At 45.8% G+C, this 15,550-nt stretch overlaps 1 protein-coding gene across 1 annotated transcript in view; it reads left to right on the top strand.

Moving 5' to 3' along the window:
* LOC139059623 (uncharacterized) overlaps nt 1-8,351 on the top strand; it is a 67,464-nt gene extending 59,113 nt beyond the window's left edge. Inside the window, exon 7 of the mRNA XM_070538044.1 lies at nt 7,942-8,351. Within this exon, the coding sequence (XP_070394145.1) occupies nt 7,942-8,317 (376 nt within the window). The 3' untranslated portion in view covers nt 8,318-8,351. The remainder of the gene's footprint in view (nt 1-7,941) is intronic.
* Nucleotides 8,352-15,550: the final 7,199 nt, after the last annotated feature.

Genomic DNA, 15,550 nt, shown 5'->3' on the forward strand with positions numbered 1-15,550 from the left:
GTAGATAAAACGGTGAGTAACCTGCAATGTCATGGCGGGACGAATTGTAAGCGAAGGTGATGTATGGCAGAGGGACGTCCCAGTCCTGATGGTCTGGAGAAACGCACATATCTAGCGTGTCGGTAAGAGTTCTGTTCAGTCGCTCTGTGAGACCGTAAGTCTGTGGTTGGTAAGTAGTGGCTATTTGATGCTCAGTAAAACACAGGTGGAGGATAGCATGAATCGCCGTTGACAAGAAGTAACGACCGTGATCCGTCAGGAGCTGACGTGGAGCACGGTGGTGCAGGATGACGCTGTGTAGGAGGAAATCCGCGACGTCAGTGGTACCTTTAGGCGGAGCTCCCGTAATAGCGAAGCGCATGGTGTAACCAGTTGCAACCACAATCCATTTGTTGCCCTTAGTTGACAAAGGGAAAGGGCCAAGTAGGTCGAGTCCCACGCGAAACAAAGGCTCTGTGGGAAGATCTATGGGTTGTAAAAGCCCAGCTGGAGCCATGGGAGTGGGCTTCCAGCGTTGGTACAGGTAGCAAGCACTCACATGCCTGCACAAATCAGTAGAGGTTGAGCCACAAGAAACGGCACCGGACTCGGTCAAAGGTGCGAGTAACACCAAGATGCCCAGCGGTGGGCGCGTGATGGAGTTCTGAAGCATGGTACGTTGAAGGTGCCCCGGTACTGCCAGCAGCAGGTCATAACCATCTGAGCGAAAGTTGCGTTTGTACAGGACTCCGTCGGAAATACATGACTGACGTAGGGAAGGATCAGGAGTTGGTGAGCTTAACCGATATATGATGGTTTGCTGAAAGGAATCACGGCGCTGTTCATCGCCAATATGCAGGAAGCCTGAGATAGACATAACGCTGGTGTCGGATTCGAGGTCTGTGGCTTCCGGTGGGTCAACAGGGTCGCAGGACAAGCAGTTGGCATACTGATGTAAACAGCTGGATTTGTACACTACAGAAAAAAAATGTACTCTTGCATGCGCAACGCCCAACGCCCAAAACGTCCTGTAGGGTCCTTCAACAAGGAGAGCGAGCAGAGCAAGTGGTGGCGAAAATGGCGACCGCATAGGTATGGGCGAAACTTCGCTGTCGCCCGCACCCGCGCTAGGCACTCTCACTCCGTGATAAAATAGTGGACAGAAGGCGGCTTGCGTAACCGATAACGCGCTCTTGACCACGCTGTATCTGCGCAAGAACAGCACCAATGTGGTGACCACTAGCATCTGTACGGATTTAAGTGGGTGCTGAAGGGTCAAGGTAGGCTAACCTTGGGGAGCTCGTCAAGAGTCTGATGAATGCTGTGAAGACTTCGGCCTGCCGCTGTCCTCAAGCGAAAGCGATGTGGTTCTTTAAAAGCTTGGTGAGAGGGCACGCAATGTTAGCAAAATTTTGAACAAAGCGACAAAAGTACGAGCATAAGCCTGTGAAGCTGCAAACGTCCTTAACATTGCACGGCACAGGAAAGTCCTGCATGGCTCGAACTTTGACCGGATCAAATTGAAGTTTATTGGCGTTTACAGTGTGCCCGAGAACAGTTATTTTACAAAGACCGAGGTGATACTTCGACGACTTGAGTTGAAGTTTGGGAGCGCGAAACACAGTCACAGTTCCAAAGGTTGTAGCGAAAACGATAACGGCGTCGACATAACCCAGACAAATGGTCCACGACAAGCCTCGGAGAAAGGTGTTCATCATTCTCTCGAACGGCTCTAGGCATTGCAAAGCCCGGAGGGCATAAATCTAAATTGAAGAAGTCCATCAGGCCTAATAAAGGATGTGTTCTCGCGATCCTTCTCGCGAGCCCGAGCAGAGGTCAATCGATGAAAAATATTTCGCCCTATGTAAACATTCAAGTACTTCATAGATTCGAGGCAATGGATACATGTCCCTTTTGGTGATCTTGTTCAGATGGCGATAATCAACACAAGATATCCAGGTGTGGCCTTCTTTCTTGACCAGGAAGACTGGTGAGGCCCAAGGGCTAGCTGAAGGCTCGATGATGTTCTTCCACATCTTCGCGACTTCGTCGGTAGGGGAGGCGATGGACTTGCGTCGCGGGTGTGAATCCGATGAGTGACTACGGCTATGTGGCCGAGCGGGCGGTCCTCGAAATTGAAAATATCGCGGTAACTAAACAGAATGCTCCTAAGGTATTCAGTATGAGTTGTGGAGAGATAAGTAGTGATTATTTTATTGACGTCATGGTCGGGTGACGAAGCGAACGGCAACACACGACGATAGGGCTGACAGAGGCAGAAATAGTGGGCGCGAGTGGAGATATTTGGTAGTCGTGCACAGGTGCCAGACGGGCCACTGTCATGTTACTGAGAAAAACATGTGCAACAGACCCAAAGTTGAGAAAGGGAAGCCTGTAGAATTATCGATAATGGTGACAACGGCACTTGGGAGCTCGACGCCATGCTGGAGAATAACGTCGACCAGCGGAGAAGCAATATAGTCGCCATCAGGAAGCGTTAAAGCAGCGTTGAGCGTTAAAAGGTACAGGAGTATCGGCTTGAGGCGGTAACCTTGTGAATTAGGCCGAACAATGGGACGGATGATGTGTATCAGAAACAGAGTAGCTGTCAGAAGGACGGTGCCGCTGCTCGCCACCACTAGTGCAGTCTATTAGGGCAGAATTGGTCGAAAGAAAGTCCAGCCCCAAAATCAGGTCATGCGGACAGCGCTCTAACACAATAAATCAGACGGTTATTTCATGGCCGGCAATCGTTAATCGTGCTGTACACATTCCTACAGCCGGTGGCGTACTGCCGTCGACAGCGCGTGCTGTGCAAAGTACATCAGGCGTGAGGCCCTTTCTGAGTTTCTTGCGAAGGGCGACACTTATTACAAAGATCTGCGCACCGGTGTCGACGAGGGACTTCACTGGGACTCCCTCCACCTCAACTTGTAATGTACTTCAAGGGTAGGCAATGTGAGCAGAGGATTTGCAGGCCGGGTCGTTAATGCAGCGTCACCTCCTAGAGCTGCACGGACTAGTTTTCCTGTGGCACGAACGCGGAGGAGGAAGTGTGGTGAGCCTGCGGTGAACGAGACAGACGAAGACTTAGGGGCGATGGTGGCCGGCTGGTTTTGAAGGTCGTAAGTACGTTGTCGGTATTCGTAGATGAAGGATGCACAGAGAAACGGGGAGCACCCTGATCTGGATGGTCGGACGGGAAGCTCCACCTAGGGGTCGATGACCAATGACTAAGGCAATGACGAGAGATATGTCCAACACTCGAGCAATCGAACCAAATCGGCCCATTGTCCGGTGTTCTCCAGTCAGCCAGGTTACGACGGCGAGTTGGAACCGCTGATAACGGAGAAGTCGTGGTTGAGCGGGGCTGGTCGTGACTGACAGCGACATCACGAATGGGGCGGAAGACGGGAGGCCTAAATTTTCTATCGCTTGCCTGACAATGGCCTGTATAAGCGATACAGAACATGCGTTGTGTAGGCAATGCAGAAAAAGCACAGCGGGAGACATGGCTTCGAGCTCGCGACAAATTTCGCAACGAATTCCACCTGAAAATTTAAATCCGCATTTCGCTTCGGTCTTCTCAAACGAGCTGTCGCTACAATCTACTATGCCTCAAGTGCAAGCAATTTCGCACGAGTTTCCACTACTCAATAACAGAAACCGGCGTAGCACGCGCAATAGAGAAGTTTCCATGCAAACCTTGTCCTGGGCCGGATGGTATCAGCGCAAATATTTTGAAGCTAACATCAGTTAATTCACCTCACCTTTAACACTAATTTTTCAACAGTCACTGGACACTTGACTCCTCCAGATGACTGTAAGATTGCGCATGTAATTCCTTGCTTTAAATTTGAAGACAAGCACTTGCCTAACAATTACCGTCCCATTTTTCATACATCCATTTGCTGCAAACTACTTGAGCATATCATGTACAGTCAAATAATGTCTCACATTGAATCTAATCAAGCACCTATTCAAAAGCAACAGGGCTTTCAGAAAAACCGATCCTGCAACACCCGGTTGTTTGAGCTAGTAATATATTTCCCCAACTCCATCAATTGGCCATTTTCCATCTATGCAGTTTTTATTGACTTTTCCAAAGCGTTCGATCGCGTCCCTCACCAACGTCTACTAAGAAAACTACGTAGCCTACAGCTACATGACAAAAATTGATCTCAATTAAGGGATTTCTAACCAACAGACGTCACAGTGTTAAAAACGATCACTACGTATCTCACTACACGCATGTCAAGTGGGGAGTCTCAGAAGGATAAGTTTCGGGACCACTGCTATTTTTAATCTACATAAACGATATATCTACTAACATTAAGTCTTCCATACATCCTTTTGCTGATCACTTCGTAATATATAAAGACATAGCAAACCAGAACCACCCTTCAACCCTGCAATCCGACTTAACGGCTCTTTCAGAATGACACAGCAAACAGCAGATGAAAATTGACATCGAGAAAACTAAACACGTTAAATTTGGTCCCAGTCCCAATTTATTGCCTTACGTGTACCTAATTAATAATTCTGCAGTTCAAACAGTTTCGCCGAATGAATTCTTAGGAGTTCTATTCACTTGCACTCTAAAATGGGATGAACGTGTAGAACTAATCACTAGCAAAGCTTTTACAAATCTTGGCGTTCTAAAATGTCGCTTACGCATTGCTAATCTTCACACCAAACTTCAGGCATTTAATTCACTAATTAAACCATCATTACAATGCGCGTCTAACATCTCGCATCCACATCAAGCATATGTTACTAACATACTGCAATCTATCCGAAGAAAAGCCGCTAGATTCATCTCGTCCTCATATTCTTATTATCACCGTGTGTCACCCGCAAAAATAACCCTTGGCATTTTACCTCTGGTAATACGCAGAAAATATTCACGATTATTCTTTTTTCGTAGCGTTTATTACCGCACAGTGGCTTTTCCTGCAAATTAATTCATCCAGCTGCCGGCATCTCCACCCGTACTCACCACGAAATCAACGTATACCCACCCTTCGCACGGGCTAAAAATATTTACACTCACCTTTATTATTATCAATAAATGACTGCAACGCCCTTCCGCAATTCATTGTCAATATTAAGGAATTATCTTCTTTACAATCGGATTTATTAAACTGCCTAAATGAACTAACCTGCTATCCCAGCTGATCTTTCCTAAACTACCATATTATCCTGCTTGAGCGCCCTACTACCTTTGATCACTGTCATGTATTTGTTGCGTGATTCTAAATAGTGTTGTAGTTCAATCTTCTGCTATTCCATTATATAATCATTACGACCTGCTAGATGCACTGCATCTCCTTAAGGCTGAAAACAGTTCTGTTCTTTATTTCGTGTTTTGCTCTTCATGCTTATAACCCCCCTTTGAAGTTACTTGTTCTTGTTATCCCCCCCCCCTATGTAATGCCCAATTCTGGGCCCTTAGGGTAAATAAATGAAATGAAATGAAATGAAATGAGATTAACATCGTAAAATTTTCTTGTCCAGACAAAGGAGATCCACGTTGCTGTCCTTCACACGAAGACGTCGAAGCTGTATTTGGTGGCCTGTTTGGTATTGTGGTGACTCCTCATCAGTTCGAAATGGCGGCACTCTGATGATCGCGTCCCCTGAGTCATAGTTCTTGTGGATAAGCTGGTTGAACGAGTCATCTGCTATGCCTTAGAGAATGTGGCACTTCTGGTCGGTCTCGTTCATGTCTTCGTCAGCTTTACGACAGAGCGCGAGGACATCTTGAATATATGCCACGCAAGATTCTGTTGGCGTTTGAACACGCCTTAATAGCTCCTTTTTTTGCTGCCAGCTGATGGCCGAAGGCCTTTCCAAGGAGGTCTAGAAGATTCTGCTTGTAAACGTCCCAACTCATGTTGTGTTCGTGGGTGCCGTACTATGCTAGCGCAGTTTCTGGGGGGTAGAATATCACATTCGCTAGCATTAGCCTTGGGTCCCAGCGATTGTTTTTGCTTAGGTGCTCCTACCAGTAAATCGGGCCTTCAATGTCTGTACCATCGATGCCATTGAAGGTCCCTGGGTCTCGCGGCTGGGACAACACGACAGAGGCCAAAGTCTGCGGCACCGGAGGTAGGCGGTCGGACATTGTGGCGCTTTGGCTGTCGATCATCGTGTCAGGGGTCACGCGGCGACTGCTGCGGAGCTCCCTGCTGGTACCCGCACGTCCACCAAAATGTTGCGCAGTGGAGACAAGCGCGAATGATGTTTACGCAAGATGAATTCTGACAGCACCAGATGCTAGAACATGGTGGCTGAAGCGCCCCATAGTCTCTTGCCTACAAGTCCTCTTCTGCATCGCGACAGTATCAATAAACTCCCAATATCCAGGTCCAATTAGGTTTACAGTGAGCCTGACAAACGAGAAAAAAGTGAGCAGTTGGCGAACTTATGACATGGGAAGCATAGGGTTGCAAGAAATGGGAGCAGCATGAAATTGTTGTGGACACCCGACTTAGAAAGGAGCACAATGTATGCAGTGAGAAGATAGAAACGGAAATGACATCAACAATATCGACCACGCAGTAAAGGCAGCAAAGGAATCACATTTTGAACTATACAATGCCTCGAGCAGCCACGTACCCTTGAGTGCGAAGAGTGACAGACAGGAAAGAAAAGTTCCATGTCTTACTAGCGATCAGATAAGAAGGGCTTTGCAAGCTCTGGAAGAAATTTGAAATGACAAACCCGAATAAGAGTCGACTTGATAAGGTGATATTGAACTCTTACAAAATTTCGCAACAGGATTGAAGATTGATATCCAGAAGACAAATTTAATGTTTATTAGCTTACCAAGACAACCCGAATCCATTTTGGTCGTGTGCTTGTAGAACCTGTGCAATAGTTTGTTTATCTAGGACAGTTACTCACCGGTGCTCTCCATAAAACAACTGGCAAGATGGACTGGGTGGGAATCGAACCAGGGTCTCCGGAGTCTGAGACGGAGACGTTCCCGCTGTGGTTGCTCAGTGGCTATGGTGTTAGGCTGGTGAGCACGAGGACGCGGGATCGAATGCCGGCCACGGCGGCCGCATTTCGATGGGGGCGTAATGCGAAAACACCCGTGTACTTAGATTTAGGTGCACGTTAAAGAACCCCAGGTGGTCGAAATTTCCGGAGTCCCCCACTACGGCGTGCCTCATAATCAGAAAGTGGTTTTGGCACGTAAAACCCCATAATTTTTTTTTTACCGGTGCTCTCATGATAAAGAAATGTACGGAGAAAGATAGGGTTAGAGAGCATACTGCTGGCGTAACAAAATCACGACCACCAGCTTACCTTTATCTTATGAAAGAAAAGTGTGCAATCATTGCATTCTTCCGGCACTAACATCTGAAGATTGAGGGTGCAGGTTAACAAGGTAACTTGCAACCAGGTTAAGGGCCGTGCAACGAGAGATGAAAAAAAAATGTTGGGCGTACAGTTAAAAGGCAGAAAGACAGTTTGGTAGAATAATGACTAAAGCGGATGTAGCCCATCTCCTAGTTGTCATTAAGAGCAACAGATGGAGCTGGTCAGGCCAGGTAATTTGTAGGGCAGATGGTCTATCAGGGCTACAGAATGGGTTACGTAGGAAGGTAAGTGCAATTGAAAACGGCATTCAAGTGTCAGCACGATGAAATTCCAAATCTTGCAGGCTTCAGACGGAGTTAGCTGGCCCAAGATAGGATTAATTGCAGTTTCCTAGAAGATGCTTTCTACTGCCGAGAACATAAATGCGATGATAATTATGACGATAATGACAGAACCACCACACGGCTAACGTTGAGCCAACGCCCTTCCCAATACGACGTCTCCCCGAGGCCCGATAATCATTTTTGGCGTCGAACTCGGTGACTGAAGCGATCTTAAGCGAGCTTTAACGTCTGTTGGCGTTCCCCACATAGCAACTTAGTGCGCCCCGCGCACGCCTGTCACACGCAGGTACACGCAGTTCGTGGCAGACTGCAGGAACTGCCTGGAGGCCGAGGCGGGCGAATCCGAGCGCCGGCAGCTGCGTCACGACATGGCCGAGGCGCGACGCCACCTCATCTCTCAGATGCAGGACGACTTCCGCGGCGCCTGCGACTCCTTCAACGATTGGCGCGCGCGCTACCTGCAGCACGAGCTGCGGCGCTCTTGCACGGCGCTGTTCGACGGCGACCGCTTCTCGGTGCTGGCCTCGCTGCTGCGCTACGAGATCCTGGACTGCTTGCCGGAACTCGAGAAGCGCTCGGAGGAACGCGCCGCCGAGTTCTGGAAGGAGCTGGTCGAGCACCGGTGGCGCGACCTCGACGGCTTCTTCAAGGACGCCGAATAGCGCCGCTGAGCGAATATATTGTCCGTCGCACCGATTCGGCTTGAGTTTCTCTTTTTACTGTGCGCTCGTTTAACGCTGTTCCGAATTGTCTGGGGTAATTTCGCTACGCTCGTAGAATTCCTATCTTGATTTCCTGTTAGTATAGGGAACACGCAACGTGTTCTTTAACTAGTTTTTTTTTAATTAAACAACTGGTCAGCAAAGTGCTGAAATGGTCTCATTCCTATGTTCTTTTTTTGTTACCACGACAGCTCTCCAATGTGTGTTTCCTTTTATGTACAACTCTACAGATTCCACACGTCACTATAAAAGCTGAATAAATCTTAAATTTTCTTATTCAACTCAGCACTTCGAGTGCTGCCGGCTCAGAAAACGCCCTTGCAAAGGCGCTAAAATCTACGAGCGTAATTTCCAGCCACGTACTCCATGCTATATTTTCTGCTGCATCTATTTGTGAATGCACCATACCAGATGACTAGGAAAACCACTATGGAACTCTTGGTATTAAAGTCAGCTGATTTCGGCAAGTCATGTAATTATCGTCCTATTTCGCTAACAATGCAGCGCGTACCATCTTCTGAGTAAATTATTATTTCCCTGGTTTCTCGATGCCTCAATTATATATTTTTTTCTGCTACAAGAGTCAACACGCGTTTTTGGCGTTGCCTCGCTGCGAAACTGAGCTTTTCAACTTCATTACTAACATTCATTTAAATTTGAATTTCTCGTTTCAATTTCTATCATATATTTACTTTCATTTGAAGCGGTTATCTTTTGTTTATTTACACGGCAGTTCCGTATTCAAGAGCATATAGCGTAACATTAACACACAAGTAGACAGACACACCCCTAGCTTTAACGCTAAAACAACAATAATATCGAGAATTGTGAAGCGCAATCACAAAAGCGGTAACAGGGAAATTATTTGAAGAGTGTTTCTTGTCTTAGTCATTTTTCCTTACGCGTAAACAATGTTCATTTTTCTAAAAAAAGAATGAGAACGTCCATTTTTCTGTATTTTGCTTAGGTGTACTAAGAGCCAGCTCTTTGCACGTGTCACTTCAGTTTAGCACAGAATGCCTTGGACCATGCAATGCATAACCTTTGCACGTGCTCGAAGGCCCGACATAGGCCCTTTATTAAGCGGGCCTGATTCCGCCCTGCGCCAGCGGCCTCATTCCCGAGCCCGTCCAGGGCCAACGGCTTCAAGCATAGGCCCGACCCGTGCTCGCCGAAAAACGCTTTGACTGCTTCTAGAAGGTGTGCAATAGTATGTTTATCTAGGATAGTTACTCACCAGTGTCCTCATGATGAGAAAGAAAGGGTTGAAGCAGATACGGCTGGCGTAGGAAAATCACGACCACCAGCTTACCTTTATCTTATGAAAGAAAAGCGTGCAATCATTGTATTCTTCCGGCGCTAACATATGAGGATTGAGGTTGCAGGTTAACAAGGTAGCCTGTGAAAAAGTGAAGGACCGCGCAACGAGAGATGAAAAAGAAATGTCGGGCGTACAGTTGAAAGGCAGGAAGACAGTTTTTTTAGAATAAAGACCAAATGGAGGTGTAGCGATCGCCTAGTTGCTATTACGAGCAACAGATTAAGCTGGTCAGGCCACGCAATTTGTAGGGCAGATGGTCTATCAGGGCTACAGAATGGGTCCGGGCCGGGCCTACGAAAGCCCGCGCTTTCAAGTTGGCCCGGACCCGTGCAGTGCTCCGGTATACGCCAACTTGCCCAATATTCCATTCTTTTATGTTACACCTATTAGACGTTAACTGCCATCGATAACCATGTCAGTGGACGACACCGTGTCACCGGACTAGGCTGTTCTTTCGGCTTGGACAAGTAAGCTGGCGGATTTTCTTCGTAGCCTTTCAGTGGTGATTACTGCCAGGCGCATATGCTTCTCCCGGCGTTTCAGTTCAGATTGAGAATTAATGATGAACCGGCGAATAGCACGCACATTTGTTCCGTTCCGCAATGCACCAATCATGTAATATATGAGGAAAAAAATTGTGGTCGGTAGAGCAGCAGATTGGAATGAATGTGAAAGAGGAAATGACTGTGTACAACAAGTATGATTTTAGAGAGGAAGCATTTCTGGACCCACAATGTTTGGTGTTATTTCATGTTACAGCGCGTCCAGTTTTTCTATTAAACTTTCCTGTGAGTTGACTTTGCTGGTGTGTTGGAGATCCTGCTAGTGCACATAAGTAGAAACGTTGTGTCTTCAAAAAATATGCAACATATACAGACCTTTGCACAAGAAATGTAGCCCTACAGCATTGCGCTTTCGCAAGATCACCCCCATAACAAGCGCAAACACTATAATCTCGAACATTTAAAAAAAGTGTGCCCTCTGGGACAGGTCATCGTCTCGTGAATATTTTCTTGTCTAGCAATAGTAAAAATTTTCTTCTAACTACGACGCTCTTACCCAACATTGCGCGACTAAACTGACGCAGAGAGCGATGTACATTGTGCCTTTTACAAGCAGCGTTTACCGTTGAGTGCATCTTGAATTTGAGTTTATTTTGCACTAACTTTATACACGCCTAAACTGTAAAGTGCTGAACTTTCATTTAACATCGAGGTTCCTACTCTTCCGCATTCAAGATATGTACATAGTGAAACAAAAATGTGCTGGCCTTTACGGCATCGGTTGGATTGCAAACTTCAACATTCGTGCGTCCAAGTAAGGAAACTTCAACCAAATTAAGGCACTCGCAGTCACTTTACTTCGGCAACATACATGAACAGCGGTAAACGTGGCGTTTCATTCGGTCAGACACTTCTTTGTTTCCTTAGGAGGATCAAGTACTGCGCTAAGCCACACATAAGGCACGCAAACCGCCTCCTTCACGAGGCGGCCCTTATTTCCTTTGCCCCACCTGTATGCCCGCCACCTTGAACTTCTGCCGCACCACCTATAGGTGCTGGAACGTTCTAATATGACAAGATCTTATAGCGTTACGGGGGAGTTAAGTGTCCAGAAGAAAAGCATTGAAGCATCGTGGTAATATGTTACTTTATTTCTGGATACGCTGTTCTTATCCGACTCCCCTCAGTGGGCGAGTTCCACTGTTTTATTCATAACCATTATCACTTGCAGCAAATCTTGCTCTCACTATCTGTGTCGCTATATTGCATGAGTTGAAGATGAAAGAAGTGGCGCAGACAATGGCTTGAAGATGGCTTAGCATGTCTGTGGTGCCTCACAGGCTTCGTTAACCCTGCGCACAATGAAATTTATGCTGCGACTTGGCACACTTTCTCATTTCCTCTGACAGGGCACACGTTCAAGCGATGTTGGCGATTGAAATTCTCCAATACTGGACTGGAAAAGGCTATTGCCATTTCTTGATGGCATGGCTGGAACACTGTACAACACTGCCGTGGAATAAATGTTTGGGCTTTTCTGCAACACTCCCTGATATTACTGGTACATGGTGTCGAGACATAGATCACAGGGTTCATTGAGTAGTATAGGATGTATATGCGCAAAATTTCACACCGCAGTAATTTCTTATATATCGAAAACACAAATTGAAGCCTCGCTTCCTTCGGAAATGTTACCTTCGTGTGGGTCAAATCACAGCTATTCTCTGCTTTTATTGCACCCTCCCCCCCGCCTTCTGCGTAACTCTCAATAACGTGGAGATAACGTGGAGAGTAACGTGTAGAGTAAATTTTCCCTGAATAACGTGGAACGATCTCGCCTTCATGGCATCGAAACATTCCATCGAAAGCAATTTTATTACCACTTGCCTCACTTTTAACCTATCTCAGCGTGACATGAAGACTACAAGAGAAAGCGCACGCTTACCCAGCATACTAGACTTCGTGCTTCGAAACATTCCATCGAAAGCAATTTTATTACCACTTGCCTCACTTTTAACCTATCTCAGCGTGACATGAAGACTACAAGAGAAAGCGCACGCTTACCCAGCATACTAGACTTCGTGCTCACAACACATCCCGATCCCATTCCACCACTCACGCACTTACCTGGTTGGTCTCAGTGATCACGTAGTAGTTCATGGCACATACTCTTGTGATCCAACGCGCACTAAAAAGCAAAGACGCTAACACTTTATAATAAAGGTGACTGAAAGTGAGAGAGGCACAAAGGAGAGATGCCTCGACCTGCACCACTAGTGTATCGCAGGTAATAAAGGTGACTATGGCACCATTAACAAGGAATCAAACGAGTTTTCTAAAGATTTTGTCAATGACTTCTCTCAACGTTCAGCTGAGTCCAAATGGTCGCTGTACAAAAACAGAATAAAAGAATTAGTTGATTTACACGTCCCCACCATCACCGTAAGAGAACGTCCAGCTTCACCGTGGTTTACCAACGCATTAAAGCAACTAAAAACAAGAAGAAAATACTATTTCGTTCGGCAAAAGAATCTAACACGCTCTCTGCATGGAGTAGGTATCACAGCACTGAAAAGGAATTCGACTCTCTTGCCGCCTAAACTAAACGTTCCTTTTTATCATACAAATTACCGGCTATGCTACGAAACAATAGTAAACGATTCTGGCAGGTTATCAACCCTAAACCTTGTCCGTCTATATCAATCAGTGATGGCCTCAAATTTCCCGTGCGAAACGAGGACCTCGCAGAAATACTAAACTCTACCTTCCCTTCAGTGTTTACTGAGGAGCCTGTAGATGATCTGCCAGATTATCCCTACACTGATCACCATGAGATACCTGGCATGACATTTGAAGCTAACGGAATAATAAGACTAATTGAGCACCTGAAACCAACATCGTCAGCTGGAATCAATTGCGTCAATGCAAAGATCCTCAAAAATACATACTACATTTCCGGCGCTCTTTAGCGCAGGTTTTTCAACAATCCCTCGTGACCGGCATTGTACCTCATGACTGGAAGGTCGGCAAAATAATTCCTATGCACAACAACGGCCCCAAAACATCGCGAGAAAACTATCGCCCCATATCGATTACAAGTGTCCGTTCAAAAATAATGGAGCACATAATTTATTCACACAGTACGAAATTTCAATCTGCGAATTTTTAGTCATCCTTGCCAACATGGATTTCTAAAGCATCGCTCATGATCTAACCAGCTAGCGGTGTTTATCAACAATATCAGCTCCAGCCTAGACGTGAACCTGCCCGTCGACGCCCTCTTTTCAGCTTTTGAGAAATCTTTTCACAAAGTTTCTCACCAACGCCTCCTACTTGAACTCGCGCATTTAAACCTTAACTCCCTTGTCCTAAACTGGGTGCGTAACTTCCTCGCTAATCTTCAACAGTTTGCGTGGGCTACCAACCGTGCGTGTTGTTACGCACCAGTTGTCTCGGGCGTGCCCCAGGGCACGGTTCTTGGTCCTTTGCTTTTCCTAATTTATATAAATGATCTTCCCAATAATATCTCCTCTAACATTCGATTATTCGCCGACGACTATGTTATCTACCGCAGCATCAACAACAAAATTGACTCTACCAAGCTCCAAAAGGATCTGCATCCCATCGAAAAATGGCGTGACATGTAGTTGATGTGCCTCAACACAAAGAAGACTGCACTCATTCCCTTCTACCGTCGGTCGTTACATTCCAGAACATGTTACACAATAACGGCTGCCAAATGTTTCCCTACACTCATATAGATATCTTGGCATTTGTCTGTCTGGGGATCTTACATGGTTGTCTCACGTAATTAACATCACAAACGATGCTAACCACACCCTCGCTTATTTACGCCGGAACTTGCATCACACACCGCCCTCTGTGAAAATGCTTGCTTACCTAACGCTGGTACGACCTAAACTCGAGTACGCCAGAGCAGTTTGGGGCCCCCGTCAGATTAACCTTTAAACATGTTGCAGTAGGTCCAAAATCGCGCTGCCAGGTTCATTTATACAGAATAATTTTATCTAACTAGCGTTACAGCACTAAAGACTCTGGCCAACCTTCTCAGTCTTGAATGCTGCCGCAAAACTTCGAGGCTTTCCACTTTTCACAAATTTTATTACTCGTCGATTAACCACGCCGTCATCACTCCCTCTCATCGACTATTACTTCGCACAAGTCACCAAAAAGCTGTTCATGCTTCACACGCCAAGACTACTGTGCATATGACTTTATTCTTCTTTCAAACGGCAAAAGAGTGGAACAAGTTACCCCTACATACTGTAAACAATACCGACCCTGATCAATTTAAAATGGTTCTGGCTGACATTATTAAATGGGTTTATGCATTGCTCGCTGTTTCCGGGTTGTAAGACGCTGCACTGAAAGCTTTATATAGATACATCAAGTGAACTAACATTTCTTTAATGCGCTAAATATTACTCATGCCTACATTCATTTATTTTACTGCTAGATGTGTTGCATTTACTTCTCCTTTGTATTTGTTATTCATAGTTCTGCATTCTTGTATTTAGTGTTTTTTTTCCTGTTGTTGAATTGTATCTACGTGCGGTGAACCATTCCTCGTGTAAAACTCCGCAACAGGGGCATTTTGAGGTACATAAATAAATAAATAAATAAATAAATAAATAAATAAATAAATAAATAAATAAATAAATAAATAAATAAATAAATAAATAAATAAATAAATAAATATTGCATGAGAACAGATGAGTTTGGGGACGAGATGGCTGTGAGATAGAAGTCACTGCGCACCACCGGTATAGTAAGCAGAGTGTATAGCCGCTACAAACTACGGCGCGGCTACGTCCCCGGAATCTGGTTATTTATACGCTCAGCCGCGAAGAACGTGGGCCTTATCAATACGCGGTTGTAGCCCTTCTGCACAAAAATGAACAAATTATCCGCATTTTTTTGCGCACTTCCTTATTATTTTACTCTTCAATGTTTTAAAGCAAGTAACCATCGTTCTCGGAAGCAAACTATCCGCTGGACTAGCTATGTTAGTGTTGAACTCTGTTTATAGCACGATTAACCCGGCTCGTCTCCCAGTAACGCTAGGCACATTCCCAGTAAGGGCTAAATTTAATGTCACCCGCGTTGTGAGATTCATGGTTCAGGTGAATGTGAGCTCCTTGGTGCCCAATTTGATCCGGCTTACTTTAGCGCACCCTTCTTCGTGAACTACGTGCAGCATCGGCTCGTCAAGGTCGTCCAATCGGTCATTCAGCAATACCATAAGTATTGGCACTGCTTCCTCGTTTGAGAGAAACGAAGATCGAGACAACTCCTTCATGGTAACCACCGTGAAGAGGTTCGTTCTCA

This window comes from Dermacentor albipictus, chromosome 4 (genome assembly GCF_038994185.2).
Source record: "Dermacentor albipictus isolate Rhodes 1998 colony chromosome 4, USDA_Dalb.pri_finalv2, whole genome shotgun sequence".
NCBI classification, from domain to species: Eukaryota; Metazoa; Arthropoda; class Arachnida; order Ixodida; family Ixodidae; genus Dermacentor; species Dermacentor albipictus.